This window comes from Heterodontus francisci, chromosome 14 (genome assembly GCF_036365525.1).
Source record: "Heterodontus francisci isolate sHetFra1 chromosome 14, sHetFra1.hap1, whole genome shotgun sequence".
Classification (NCBI taxonomy): domain Eukaryota; kingdom Metazoa; phylum Chordata; class Chondrichthyes; order Heterodontiformes; family Heterodontidae; genus Heterodontus; species Heterodontus francisci.
The window spans coordinates 93,411,300-93,426,216 of record NC_090384.1 but is presented as its reverse complement, the minus strand read 5'-3'; the positions used below and the strand labels follow the sequence as shown (position 1 = coordinate 93,426,216).

General features: G+C 39.2%; 1 protein-coding gene across 3 annotated transcripts in view; it reads right to left on the bottom strand.

Annotated features, from left to right (window-relative positions):
- Window positions 1-14,917, bottom strand: part of ano1a (anoctamin 1, calcium activated chloride channel a) — a 235,581-nt gene that overhangs the window by 127,748 nt on the left and 92,916 nt on the right. For all 3 annotated transcript variants that reach the window (XM_068046540.1, XM_068046542.1, XM_068046543.1), the window contains exon 6: window positions 14,077-14,131. In XM_068046540.1, the coding sequence (XP_067902641.1) occupies window positions 14,077-14,131 (55 nt within the window). The remainder of the gene's footprint in view (window positions 1-14,076; window positions 14,132-14,917) is intronic.

The window sequence follows — 14,917 nt, the reverse complement described above, 5'->3', positions numbered from 1 at the left end:
ATAGCTATTGTCAAACATTTTTTCTCCATTTATTTACACTGATTGTAAAATAGTATTTATGCCAGTTACATCAAGCAAGAGAATATTAGGCTGGATTTTGCAGTCAGTGCTGAAGCAATGCCGCTTGCTGCTAATTGTAAAGAAAGCTGCCTACAAAGATCTAGTGACCTATTTACATGGATTTACCCTTTCCAGATGGCAGTTTCAAAGGTGCCAATGCAAAGCATCTGGGCATCCAGCAGCTGTGATGTTGGCAAGCAGGGTAAGCAACCAATCACGTTGCAGTATTCTCTCAGACAACCAGCTAGAAATCAAAAGCACTGAATGCCTTCACTCTTAATTTAACATTTCAGATAGCAAAATAAATGAAGGTTGGATTAAGAAGTTAAAATACCAAAAAAGTGGAATTTTATCATAACGGAGAAATTTGACATTTCACAAATATAAAACTTAGCTTGTCTGGCTCAGTGAGGGTGCTTAGCAGTAATTATGAAGTTAGTATGCAGTTAAAAACCCAGTTACACCTGATTCAACAAGGTTTAGCTTTTTCCATGGGTTTTTACAGTGAGCCGAACAGCATTAAAGTGGAAGTTTTTGTTAATTTACTGATTGCTTACAGATTGCACTCTGAGGGGGAAACCACAATAGCACATCCTCCGGGGAGGGGGACCACAACAGAGCATCCTTTGGTGGAACAGAGAATCACTGACAGCAACTTCTGGATTTCCCATTATTCTTGAATGTACAAACTCCTGAAGTTATCATCAGTTTCAAAGGAGTCATGATGGCGAACGCTGACAATTTTGTCATCATTAGTACGTCAAAATCCAGGCCATTCTTGCCATCAGCGATGGTTCACATTAAACTGTGAGGAAATTACTATTCAGAACGTGCTTGGCTCTGCACTCGGAAAAAGGTGATGTCACCATCTTTGTTCTCCAACATCTGACATCTCCTCAATTAGATGCTAGAATGAGCAGCACAATCCCTTGTGCCATGATATCTGTGAATGTTTAACCTCATTACTATTGCATAACACGGTGACTAAAGAAAGACTTCATAGAGATTTACTGTTAGGATCAAGTTAACAGACTGATTAAACTGAAATATATGCGGAACTATAAAATGATTGGAGTAACTCTTGCACAGAATTTGCAAATTTCATTCCGATAGTTGCAACTGTTTAATTCTCGGATGCACATTGTAAATAGAGAATTCATAAACTTGCCAAGAGATTAAAAATAAGAGATTTACAAGTTGCAGATTTAGATAGTTTGAAAGCAAAATACCAGGATCTCAACTTCCTGTGCTACTTGACACATGCATGTATCGATTTCCCCTTATTCTTCAGCGATGCCAGTATTTGTGATTTTCAACATTAGCAATTCAACGATCTGTCCAAATGAAATTAAGATTTGGCCAAATAGGCAAACTAGAAAGCGTAAAGCAAAAGTTCAGCTTTCTAGTGAATAAATGAATTATTGCCTCAAAAGTAAAGTTAGAAAGTAAAAACAAATATACATGTCCAAAAATATCAAAACAAAACTGTCAACTGAAGGCTCGATTACAAAATAGTTTCAGTAAAATAAAAGCACAAAAAAGTCATAGCACCAAGTTGTCTACTCAAATCAGTCATAATTGTTTCACATAAAATAGTGCAGAATATAGGGATGGAATAGGCCAAATACTGGAGTAGGACAAGTCCAGACAGTCAACAAATTGCCAGAAGGAACTGATTTAACTATGATTTGATTAGAATCTGATTACAGTGGAGGGTTTTTGTGGGTTGGGGGTGGGGAAGAGTCACGGAGAGAAGTAAACTTGGCAGACAAAAAAAGGGAGAGATTGCTGTGAAGATTAACCAGTCACAGGGTATGGAAGGCTTTTCCAGGCAAAATTACTTTTCTTTTAAAAGGCTATTCTCTCACATGATTCTGGAGTCTGTACTCAAGAAAGTGGCCCATCTATTCTAAGGCTTCTGACAATGCTGCTGGGAAAAATTGACCACTAGGTGTAAAAACACAGCCCTGTAATGACTGCATCCCCATGAACTAAGCAGGAATCTACTGGTCTGTTCTCTTGTAGTTTGTTGGAGGTAGGAGTGTGAGGAGACGAGAAAAGGCAATTAAGGGCAAATACAAAACTGGTCACAAATCCGTGGTGTAGTCTTCTGGTATATGACCAGCTAAAGATAAAGCAAATTCAGAAATTGCACAATGCTGCTCCTCGACATGCATTAAAGAAAGGATCCAGAGTGATAGATATACTAGAGCTGATAGTTATCAACTAGAGGAAGTGGCTTCTAATTATGGTATGGCTAAGCATAAGATAATATTCATAGACTAGATTTCAAAATAACAAATTTTACACAGAGTGTGGACAGCACCAACAATAGGCAGAACAGTATAGAACCTCAAGACATCATCTAATGGAGGAGTCCAAGATGATTAAAGGATTTGATGAGGCAGATAGAGAGAGAAAATGGTTTCCTGCGGTGGGAAGCCCAGAACAAAGGGCCATCACTTTAAAAGGTAGAGTTAGACCACTCATGGGTGATGTCAAGAAGCTCTCCTTCACACACACTATTGAAAATCTGGAACTCTCTTTTCCAAAAACAAAAAGCTGTGGCAGTTAAGCCAATTGAAAATTTCAAAACTGAGATGGTTAGATTTGTGTTAGGTAAGGGTATTAGGAATTATGGAATCAAGGTTGATCGATGGAGTCACGAGACAAATCAGCCATGATCTAAATGAATGGCCTATCCTTGTTCTTACGATCCTACGAGGAGAAAAAGGTGAGGCAGCAAGAGTTCACGAAAGGCCTAATGTTACTGGAACGATTGAGATGTGAGATTGCAAGTTACAAAAAACTTGAAGCAAAGGCGAAAACACATGGGATCAAAGAGGATGTGGCAAATTAGAGAGAACTGCCTTTGACAATAAGAGAGGTTAATCATAAGGAGGACTATTTTAAAACTTCTTTGGGATTAGTAAGTGAGGCCCATCGGGATCCGATCTGCAACCTTTGCTAATATTACTAATGCCCAAAGATACAGTAAACATATTTACATTTCTTGAGGATCTTAAAAGTCCGTGGGAAAGCAAAAGCATTTTGAGAAAAGGGATATGGTCAAAGGAAATAAGCAGCCCAGGCTGATGAATAACAAAGGGAGGTTCATCTCTGACTAGTGTATGGCAATGCATATAGATGATAAATATAGTAAAATGGATCTTAAGTATGGGTTTAAAAATCTCACAGAACAAACAAAATGACAACTAATCAATTGTGATAACACCTTCACAAATACAACTAATTACATGGGCTGGAAAATTCAATGGATATGTCCCGATTCAGATGATACCACAAACATAGAAATTTCTTAAATGTACTCATTCCATATGTGAAAGAAGCCACAAAGCTCACCGTAGCAATGCCTTGATTATAAAACTTACCTGGGTGTAGGGTGTAAAATATTTTAACAAACAAAACAGCCAATGAACTGCACATCAAAAAACACATTACTTATTTGATAGAGTAAAACCTCCTATAAATAACTTACGAAAAAGCTGGGAAACAACATTACAAAAATAGCTTTTCCCAATTTTTCTTTTCAACAAAAACCAATCCAAAAAATACAATCCCATATGGTAGCAATCATCATCAAATACCCACAGAACGCCTACTACATAGCTTCCTTGTTCCAAAGTTTTTAAGTGGGGACAGGAAGATAGTTGACCTGTGAAAACTATGGCTTTCTAATAATCTCCAGTGTCTGCTGCAAGGAGTTGTTCACTGTCTCTAAAAGGAAGCCAACAGAAGAACATTAGTCTAGTCTGCTTTGCAAGCAATTGAACTAAGGAATGAGAAGTGAGAAAGGAGAGAAAACAAAGGGAAGTGATAAGGTACTTCAGGAAGGAATTAATTGTGAAGCCAACTAAAAACATACTCCCAGCATGTGGTCCACTATTTTAAGATAGTCTTGACTGAAAGCATCATCTTGGATTTCCAAATTTTAATTTATCCATCTTCAGAGACTCATTAGTTAAGCTCATTTTGTAGGCATGAATCAAAGCTCAGGCTGACCCAGAATCTCCATTCTGACAATCTCAAGGTACCTTGTATCCCGCAGGAGTGTCTATCAGAAAATGAATGAGACAAACAAACAGCCATAGCTAATCATGACACTGGACTGGTTTGCCTTAATTTAGCAGTTGACACAAATTCAAGCATGGCCTTCAACAGAGTTTGGCTATGTGGGTGGAAAACTATGCCTCTTGGCAATTGCCACATACTTAATGAACAACAATTATTCCCTTTTAATTAATGTCCTTGTTTAGGCAATAAGGCACAACAATATTTTGAAGTACAAGGGATTGCTTTTACAGTGTATTTTTGAGTACAGTTTGAAAGAACAAATGACTAAAAAAAACAAAATAACTCATAACAAAAAGCAGAAATAACTGTTGCTAGATTCTTGCTTTAAAGATTTGCTGTGTATAGAGGGTCAAAGCAAATGGAATTTTTTTTTTTGGGGGGGGGGGGGGGCGGGGGAAAGAGCTGGGGGAGGGACTTTCTTAAAGAATTGACAGATCAAGAACAGGGATTTTTCATGGCATTTACCATGACTCAGTTGGTAGCACTCTCGCCCGAGTCAGGAGGTTGTGAGTCAAGATCCACTCCAGAGACTTGAGCACAAAAATAGACGGATAGTCCAGTACAGTACTGAGGGAGGTGGTCATCTTTCAGATCAGATGGTAAACAGATGCCCTGTCTGCTCTCAGCTGGACATAAAAGATCCCATGGTACTATTTTGAAGAGCAGGGGTGTACTGGCCATTATTTATCCCTTAAATCAACATCACTGAAAAACTGATTGCTGTTTGTGGGAGCTTACTGTGCTCAACCTGGCTGCTGCATTTCCTACATTACAACAGTGACTATACTTCCAAAGTACTTCATTGGCAGTAAAGCACTTTGGGACATCCTGAGGTTGTGAAAGGTGCTATATAAATGCAAGTCGCCTTTTTACATCTAAGGGTGTATGGCCGAATCATCTGGTTTCTTAATGCTTCCCATTGTATTTACCTTTAAGTTTCCTTTATTATACTACCAATAATCTAGCCTGTTTCTGAAACTACTTAATCAAAAATATAAATTCAAGTCATTCTGATCATTCTATCCTCTTTTCAATGCTGTAACAACTATATGTCTGCACATGCACAATAGTTATATAGCCTCCAAAACATATCAGTAATCTTTGAGGCACAATTTGCCTGTTGGCCAGGCAGTTCGTTGCATGAGGGGTACTCATTACATACTGATCATAATTACCCAGATTTTCCTTTCAAAATCATTGTGAGACTAATGGTGCTCAATGTTATTCATTCACAAATGGTACAGCAACTTCAGGCAAGGGGCAGGTGCACAGATAAACTTAAGTATCCAAAAGGTTGCTGTTTTGCTGTCAGCTTTGCAATACTGGCATCTCTGTCTGGCTCACATTGAAAAGCGTTAAGTTGCTGCATTTGCACTATAGATATGAATGAAACTCACCACAGAAAGTTAAGTCTTGTTCATTTCAGTCTACCTACCCGTTTAAATGGAGTAGTTAGCAAACAACCTCTCTGACACTGAAAATTAATGATTACAAACTGTGGTGTTTCATTCCTTTAAGGCTTAATCAGTCCTTGTGCTCTTAATTTCACACTCCATCAATCAAATTGGTTAAGGAGATACAGAGTAGGAGAAATTGTATCTTAGAAGAACGCTGTGCAGGCACCAGCTCACCGTACTGGCTGCCCCTGGGGAAAAAAAAAATCAAGGCATTGTGCTGCTAGAAGCAGCACTACATGAATGAATTTCCCTCTCTCAGTTGCTTGCCCTGCTCACTCAAGTCCCAAATGCCTAGTTTCCCCTGGCTCACACTTCCAGCAAATTGCCACACAAATTTTTTTTTTTAAATGCCTAAAACGTCATTATCAACATGCTGGGGGTCACTCTTGATCAGAAACTTAACTGGACCAGCCACATAAATATTGCGGTTGTAACAGCAACAGTTCAGAGGCTGGGAATTCTGCAGTGAGTAACTCACCTCCTGACTCCCCAAAGCCTTTCCATCATCTACAAGACACAAGTCAGGAGTGTGATGGAATACTCTCCACTTGCCTGGATAAGTACAACTCCAACAACACTCAAGAATCTCAATACCATCTAGGACAAAGCAGCCACTTGATTGGCACCCCATCCACCACCTTAAACATTCACTCCCTCCACCACCGGTGCACAGTGGCAGCAGTGTGCACCATCTACAAGATGCACAGCAGAAAATTGCCAAGCCTCCTTCGACAGCACCTTCCAAACCCTCAACCTCTACACCTAGAACAGCAAGAACAGCAGATGTATGGGAACACCACCACCTGCAAGTTCCCCTCCATGTCACACACAATCTTGACCTGGAACTATATTGCCACTCCTTCAATGTCGCTGGGTCAAAATCCTGAAACTCCTTGCATAATAGGACTCTAAGTGTACCCAGATCACATGGACTGCAGCAGTTCAAGGGCAATTAGGGATGGGCAATAAATGCTGGCCTTGCCAGCGACGTCCACATCACATGAATGGATTAAAAATAAAAGTGCAAGGGCAAGTTTAACTGACAGCAGATACAGTTAGATTCCCTCCTAGATTGTGTTGTTCGCCACTGGGGATTTCCTTGCTATTGACTTAAAACACAAGTGTTGATGGACACAGAGCGAAGGTGCACAGATATAAATACACAGATATATAAAAACAAAATCCAAATTATTTCATTGTTTCAAATTTTACATTCCAGCATGCAATAACTATCAGTACTGGGGTTGGGGTACAACAAATCCTTTTGTCGTTCTCATTTAGCTGAATGTAAATACTCATGTATTTTTCTGGTGGCATTGACATTGTACAGTTTAATCAATCGGCTTTTTAATATTTCCCATCATCAGCGTGATGAAAGCAAAGTATTCACTGAGTATCTCCTGACAGAAGTGTGAAGTAAATACAGTGCACAGAGGTTCTATGCAACTCCAGTAAACAAAAATTATTTTCTCTTATTGCACAACTCTACCTGGCTATTATTACTTACATCAAGGCAGTATCACACACTATCTTTTGTTCCCAAAGCTTGATAGCAGAGAGTACATAACTATGAAATTTAATGCAAAACTGCAGTACTTGCACACAAACACACATGAATATACACTCTCCCATTGATTAGATGTTATTGGAAACCACTGCCGTCCTATTAGCCTATTTCAAAATTGTCCCAATTCTGTTGTACTTTTAATCTGTACCTAGAATGCCTCACCTTGATGGACACAATCTGTTCCAAGTCTCCAGGTCAATGATCAATTTTGGACCAGGAGCTTTATCCAGAGCTTCCACTAAATCCTCCGTGTCAATTTCAGCTATCATACTGTACTATTATACTAGAGTGCTGATCCTGGTACCAAATACTTCCTATGATGCCACAGAATATGGCTAGCGCTTCTGATCTTGCTTCAATAGTGCCTTTGAACATCTAGCAATTGGAAGCATATGTGTTGGCGGCTTTAACAAAAAGTCCAACTTTAAGGTGTCCATGCTTTTGACCAGATTAGTTTGTATAATATATTCATGTAGTATATTTTATGGGGGGGGGGGGGGGGTGGGGGGGTGGATTTTGATCCAGCAGGAGCTAATCATTGGTACAGTGCAAAATGATTATGAGCAACTCTTGTACTGTTGCATTCTGAAAACTGGCATTAGACATGAGCCAACTACCTCTTAGAATCTGTGCAGTTTTCACACACAAGCCTACCTGGCATTTGATTCCTAAAAGCAGATATGCCTTAAATTACTGATGGCCTGGAAACCAGCTCATTTCAATTGCAATGATATTGGAAGTTAGTGAGGGCATTGGAACATGGATGAAAAAGATTCAACTGATGCCAAGACTTTGAAATCTTAGGGTTTAAGAGGCTTATTTTTCAATAAAAAAACATTGGTATAAGATGGAATCCATAACATGGCATGAAAACCATGATAAATCTTCACAAGATACATCTAGGCAATGCCAATGCTTGCCAAATTGCTTTCTTGCTGACGAGGTGACTGTTTTGAGCTCCTGGATCATGCTGAACATTATGCACTGGACAGACAGCTTCATTTGCTTTCTTTCCTTACTGATGACATGTTTTTCATTGCATTTGACTTGAGGTTACAGCAGTTTGCTTTGCCAGACCATCAGCTGCTACCTGGAGTAAGTCCTCTACCAGCTTTCCTCATCATGTTCACTTGTATTTTTTTGGGATAAAGTGGCAGGTCCAAGAGATCACTGCAACAGCCAGCATAAACAAGTCCTGAGTCTTGAACAGCATCAACATTCCTGATCTGTTATTTAAAATGGCATTTTTGGGAGGATGCAGGGGTGCAGCAAGGTGGAAGAAAGAAGGCCGACTGTATGAATGTAAAGCAAATGATTAACTTTGAGGATTCCAAATCCACAAACTTATAAATAGCCCTTATCGGCTGTCATCAATAAAGTGGGGTCATCATTGAGATCACTACTGACTAAGGAAAGAGGACCTTTATGGTTTCTGATTGCTAGCCCTGAGCCAACCTAAAACAGTCTTGCTTGTCAGAAGGTTAAGGTTTCTAGCCCCACTCCAGGGATTTCAGCATATTGCCTTGATTGACAGTGGTACTGAGTGAACGCTGCACTATTGGAAGTGCTGTCTTTTGGATGAAATGTTAAAGAGACCCAGTCCTCAGGTGGCTGTAAAAGATCTGATGATGCTATTTAAAAAAAAGAGTGCTGCAGTGTCCTGGCCAACAACTCTCCTTGAATTACCACCAAAACTGACTAATCAGGGTCATTTATCTTCTTGTTGTTTGTGAAATCGTGCTGTGTGGAAATTGGCTGCTTCATTTCTTGATGTAACAGCAACTGTACATCAAAAATAATTCATTGACTGTGAAGCACTTTGGGACATTCTGGCAATGTGAAAGGCGTTATATAAGTTAATTTATTCTTGATTTACTTTGGACAGAATACATGAATTGCTATAAAATTTAATGCATGATTATGAAACAAATGCTGGGCAATTTTTGTTGCAAAATATTGAACTGAATATTGCAGTTCATTCCTTGAAATAATTATACCACTCATTCATTCATTAAATGGAATTAAAAAGATTCTCTCCATGTTACATTTTGCAAAAACCTAGATGAGCAGAGTTACTTTTCTAGGAAAAAATTTGCATTTTCTAGGATGTAGGAAAGTATTTTCAAAAATACAAGAACCAGCTCAACCATAGCGGACACTCATACACTATTGCAGTCACAGACTTGACCAGGTACATAAAATGCATGCACAATATAGATGAACCTCAGGTGAATATCTTTAGGGTACTGACGGCATGATCCCAGTGAGAAACAAGAGCACTACATATAGAGTCAGTAATGGCACAGGAGGCCACCATTTGGATCAAATTATTGGCTACCACTCCTAATGTCTTTGTTCTGCTCAGTGCAACTTTCCCTCACACTTTGTGTAGCACCTAGGGATATTTTTCTTAAGTTAACCATGTAAATTTTTAGTGTTCATTAGCATGTATATTTTTGTAAGGATGTATTTCCTTTCCATATTGCTAAACAATTGCTCACCTGGTTCTAAAAATAAAACTGCCATGCCCAAAAACAAAAAAGGATGAGATCTTGGAAAGTGGGCAACATCTATGTATGACTCATTGAACATTTTATAGCTGCCAACACCACGAATCAGCATAAATTAGTATCTCAGATGGGAACTCTAATTTGAGATGTTTGCTTTCCAATCAATAGTAAAGTTAAAAATATGACCACTACCAACCTGTTTTTTGCAGCTCTCATGAGTACATTTTCCAGAGACTAGGCCTGAGGGGGTAATGTCCTCTGTCTTTTTTTAAAACAAAAACTTATGGCTTATTCTTCAAATAGTAGCAACCAAATTACAGGAGGACATTTTCTACAGATTAATCCTTTCCTCAGCATTCTAGTATGGTTATTTTACACCAGTGCTTCCACTTCTGGCCTTTTTAAATGGCCATTTCTCGTAGTTTGGGAACAGTAATGTCTTGTTCCCTGATAACCCATCCTTAGTCACTAACATGGCTCTGATCACGTTTCATCTTTGTCAGCTGTGATTGAGAAGATTCTGCCGACAAGATAGTCTACCTAGAAATGACCCACCAACCGAGGATAGAATCTTTAGGAGAAATGTAATAAATTGCCACATTCACATTCTAGTTTGGCCATTCATTTATTCCTGTTCCTTTTCACTCATACTCTCCTAAGAGTCCCAGGACATCCATTGTTAAATAGTTTTGCCTTTATGACATTTCCCTCTTGACCTTCAATGAACTGCGAATGCATCATCCTCGATTTTCCTGTACATCATAGAGGTGAAAGAAAAAGCAGTGGACGGAGAAACTGTTTACATAAAACACGTCAATATAAACTACTTCTTCCAATGTAGATAAAATTCAGTAAACATCTCCTAGCTATCCGGAAACATTCTTATTGCCATTATTTTTTTTAAAAAAATGTATGTAGATCTCTATTTTAAGATGCGCTTACACCAAAGGATGCACATCTGTCATGTGGATTCTCTACGAGACCAGGCAAGACAGAAGATTATCTCCGATCAGTAAACCAAAGCCATCATCCTGTTCTGGGCAATCAGAATTTCAGACCCTCAGTTAGTCAACCTTCATGTCTTACATCCTTTCATGCAGCATAACCTTACACTGGATTTTTCCCTTTTAGATATGACAAGGCATCAGTTAGAAAACCCATATTAATCCCTCATAGAAAGCACAACAAATGTGCTCATTTTATTTAATGTGCCACAAATTATTTACATACAAACTTGATGCACAGGAAAAGACCACCTGGCCTATCTAGCCCATCCCATATAATCGTGATGCCTTATCCATCATAATGCAGACACTCCCCAGCTACCAATGATCTAATGTTCTAGAAGAGGTAGAAAACGGAGGAAAATCCAGGCCAATTAGACAAATCAAATCTGAAAAATTCCTCTGACTCCTTTAGGCAATCGAAATAGGTGGAGAGATCACAAATGACCCCATTTATATTACAGGATACTTACCTCTTGGCTGGAGTGATCACCAGCTCAGGCAAAAACAGGTCTCGCTCCCTCATAAAGAATAGATTGAATCTGCATTCATTACATGAGCCAGCAACCTGCTCCATAGGTCCATTATTCTCTGGGAAAAGTACCACCTTACATCCAACTTTGTTCTGCCTTTACCCAACTTGTAAAGGTGACCCCTGATCCTACCCAAACTTCCAAGTTGACATAATTGGCCCACATAAACACAATATAGTCCTTTGATCAAACTTTCCTAGTATCGACTTTTCCAAAAAAAAAAAAGAGTGGAGCTGTCTTTCAGCCTATATGGGTAGCTAAGATATTTTAAACCAAGAACCAGTCTTATGGTCTTCCTCCGCACTCTACCAAACCTCAATATCCCCCACCATGTGAAGACATGAAAACTGGACACAGTATGCTAACTGAGGTCTAAGCATATCATTACTCTCAAGTTGGGCAATACTTTTGGGGAATGTTCCCCAGTTCTAGCTTCACAGTGGTCTGTCAGCAGATTGCAATGCTTATTTAGTAGACATCGGACAATCAGATGTTGGTGGTAAGACATGTACTATTTTCATAATACATGCTATAATCTTTCTACAGGAGCAGGTAGATGGACACAATGTGCCATTTCCACTAACAAAGTTTTACAGCATAAATGTTAGAAAAAAAAATAAGGTGCAGGGGATCAGTCATATCAATGTATTTTTTTTTCAAAGCTTTTTTTTTAAAAAAGAGGAAAGCTGATGTAGCCTTACCACAAGACCTGTCTCACTGACCTCATCTGCATTCACTTTCCACTTCAGTTATGTTCTGCTTGGGCTAAAATGCTAATTTTGTGAATAACTTCTCACTAATGGACCACATCTGAATTCACTTTCTCTGATGTCAAGTCAGAGTCCACAATGTAGACTGAACAATGGTATTGAACAGTTTACTGGACCACAAGCTCATGATCAACTTGCACTTCTTTATCAAAAAGATGAATGCTTTTGGGATATCAGAATTACAGAATATCAGACTATAAAATTTATACTTCATATTTCTATTTTCTTTTCCTCTTGCTCGAATTATTTTTTCAAGCTATAAAATTCCCTTCTGCTTGTACAGATGATCCAGAGAATGGACAGCGACAAGACATGCCAACTTTCAATTAATCTACGCATTGGTTGGAGTTCAAGACTTGGAACCTAACCAATGCTGAAATCAGAGAGTACATCAGCTGAGACACCAATTCAAATCCTGGCTTTCCAAGCCAGAGTCAAATACACTGCACATCTTGTTTTCTAACTTTTCTACACCCAGGCCCATCATTGGTGGGCAAGGTTTTATAAACAGTAATCGGGGGCGGGGAGTGGGGGAGGGGGGGGGGCGGCGGTGGTTGGTGGTGGGGGGGGGGTGGTTGGTGAAAATCAAACAACAGGCATTTGGAAAGGTTTCAGTTAATTAAGGAAAGCCAGCATGGATTTGTGAAAGACAGATCATGCTGGAGAATTTAAATTGAATTTTTTGATAAATGAGCAGAGAATGTCGATAACTAGATCCATATAGACAACATCCGTTGTATCCTTAGAAAGAGAGTTTGACAAAATACCACATAAAATGCTGGTTAACAAAATTGAGGCTCATGGAATAGGAATGTCAGTGTCAGCTTGGACAAAATAAAATTGGCTTAAGGACAGAAAACAGTCGTAAATGATTGTTTTTTTCAGACTGGAGGATGGTAGACAGTGGTGTTCCCCAAGGTCCAGTGCTAGGACCACTGCTTTTTTTGATATATTATAAATGACTTGGATATTAGAATACAGGTAAAATTTCAAAATGTGCCAATGCTGCCAAACTTGAAGGGTTAAAGACAGACAGTGAGGAGGACACCAATCTACTGTAACAGGAGAGATAGGCTAGAGAATGGGTAGATGAATGGCAGATGGAGTTTAATACAGAAAATTGAGAGGTGATGCATTTCAGCGGAAGGGGAGGCAATATAGACCAAATGGCAAAGTTCTAAAGAGTGTGCAGAGACAGAGGGACCTAGGGATCCATGTGCACAAATCTTTGAAGGTGGCAGGACACATTGAGTGTGCAGTTAGCAAAGCATATGGAATCTTGAGCTTCATGAATAGAGGTATGGAGCACAAAAGCAGGGAAGTTATGCCGAACCTTTATAAAGCTCTGGTTAGGCCACAACTAGAGTATTGTATCCAGTTCTGGTCACCACACTTTAGGAAGAATGTGAAGGTCCTTGAGAGGGTGCAGAGAAGACTTACCAGAATGATTCCAGGGATGGGGGATTTTAGCTACAAAGTTAGGTTGAAGAAGCTGAGGTTGTTCTCCTTGGAGAACAGGAGATTAAGGGGAGATCTGATAAAGGTGTACAAGATTATGAGAGGTTTAGATAAGGTTTCCATTAGCTGATGGTACAAGGATTAGGGGACAGAGATTTAAGGATTTGGGCAAGAGATGCAAGGGGGATGTGAGGAAGAACTTTTTTTTTTAAACAAGGCGAGCAGTAATGACACAGAACGCGCTGCCAATGGAGGTGGTGGGAGCGGAGACAATGATTTCAAAAAGATAATTGGATGAGCACTTGAGGAAAACAAACTTGCATACTATGGGTATAGAGCAGGGGAATAGGGTTGACTGAATTGCTCGACAGAGAGCTGCATGGACCCTTTGGGCCAAATGTCCTCCATTTGTGCCACAATGACTCTATGACCCGTCACAGAGGTTGCCTTGGGAGAGCTACATGAATGGAGAGTACTTCAAATCATTTAACTATTTCAAAAAGGTGTTATTTGCCGCAGGGATGAGCACGTGGGCATATGATACATTTTACTAAAAATGAAATGGAGCTTGCAAGTTATTAGTGACCTAAATTAAGCTTCATAATAAAGTTTCAATACTCACTATTGTGCTTCTTGTTGTACTGGTGAAAAAGTTATCCCTATCTGAAAGATCAAATCTAGGGCGAGAAAAAAAAAAGAGCAAATGTAATTAAACAAAGCAGCAACATTTATAAACTATCAAGCTATACTCTAAAATCATGATAGCAGTCAAGAAATTTTCATACCTGCAGCGTCTGTGGGAAATTGAGGGCTGTTGTCCCTTTAAAGAGTGGCCACCCTTGTGCTACTATTTGGCCCTCAAATCAGTAATACACAGGACTCATTTTGAATTACCTTCCTTAGGACTTTGACCACAAAGTGATAATGTGAGCAATACAAAAAGAAAACTCCTCGGACAACCAGACAAGAGCGGCAATCAGAAAAGGAGAGGAAATGTATGGGGGTTGAACTTTTTTTTTTAAAGTCAGCCAGTCAGAGAGACCATAAATAATTGTCTTTCATTCAACTTTTGCATCTATTTATGATAAAGCACTAACAAAAAAAAAAAGTGATGATGGATTAAGCCATAAAACGTTTAGGTTTGGAGTAAAACAATATTGTGTGTCAGTTGCATCAAATAAAGACATTAATGCACGAACGAAAGCTAACAAGTTGGTTCCAGGTACCTGTCTTACAAACAATGTTGGGGAGCAACTCAATGTGTTCACTCCAAAGTTCAAAGTGGAAGGAGCTCCAATTTCTCTTGATTTTTGCCTTCCCAAAAGAAGATACATGCTTCTGACTAATTTGCTAATTTTGCCTTAGTGGTGCATGCATCCAAGGTTTTGTTCCCATGGGGAACAGAGACTGGTTTTACAAATGCTTTAGCTTACAGCCTGTGCAGATCCTAAAGTTCCCAATGT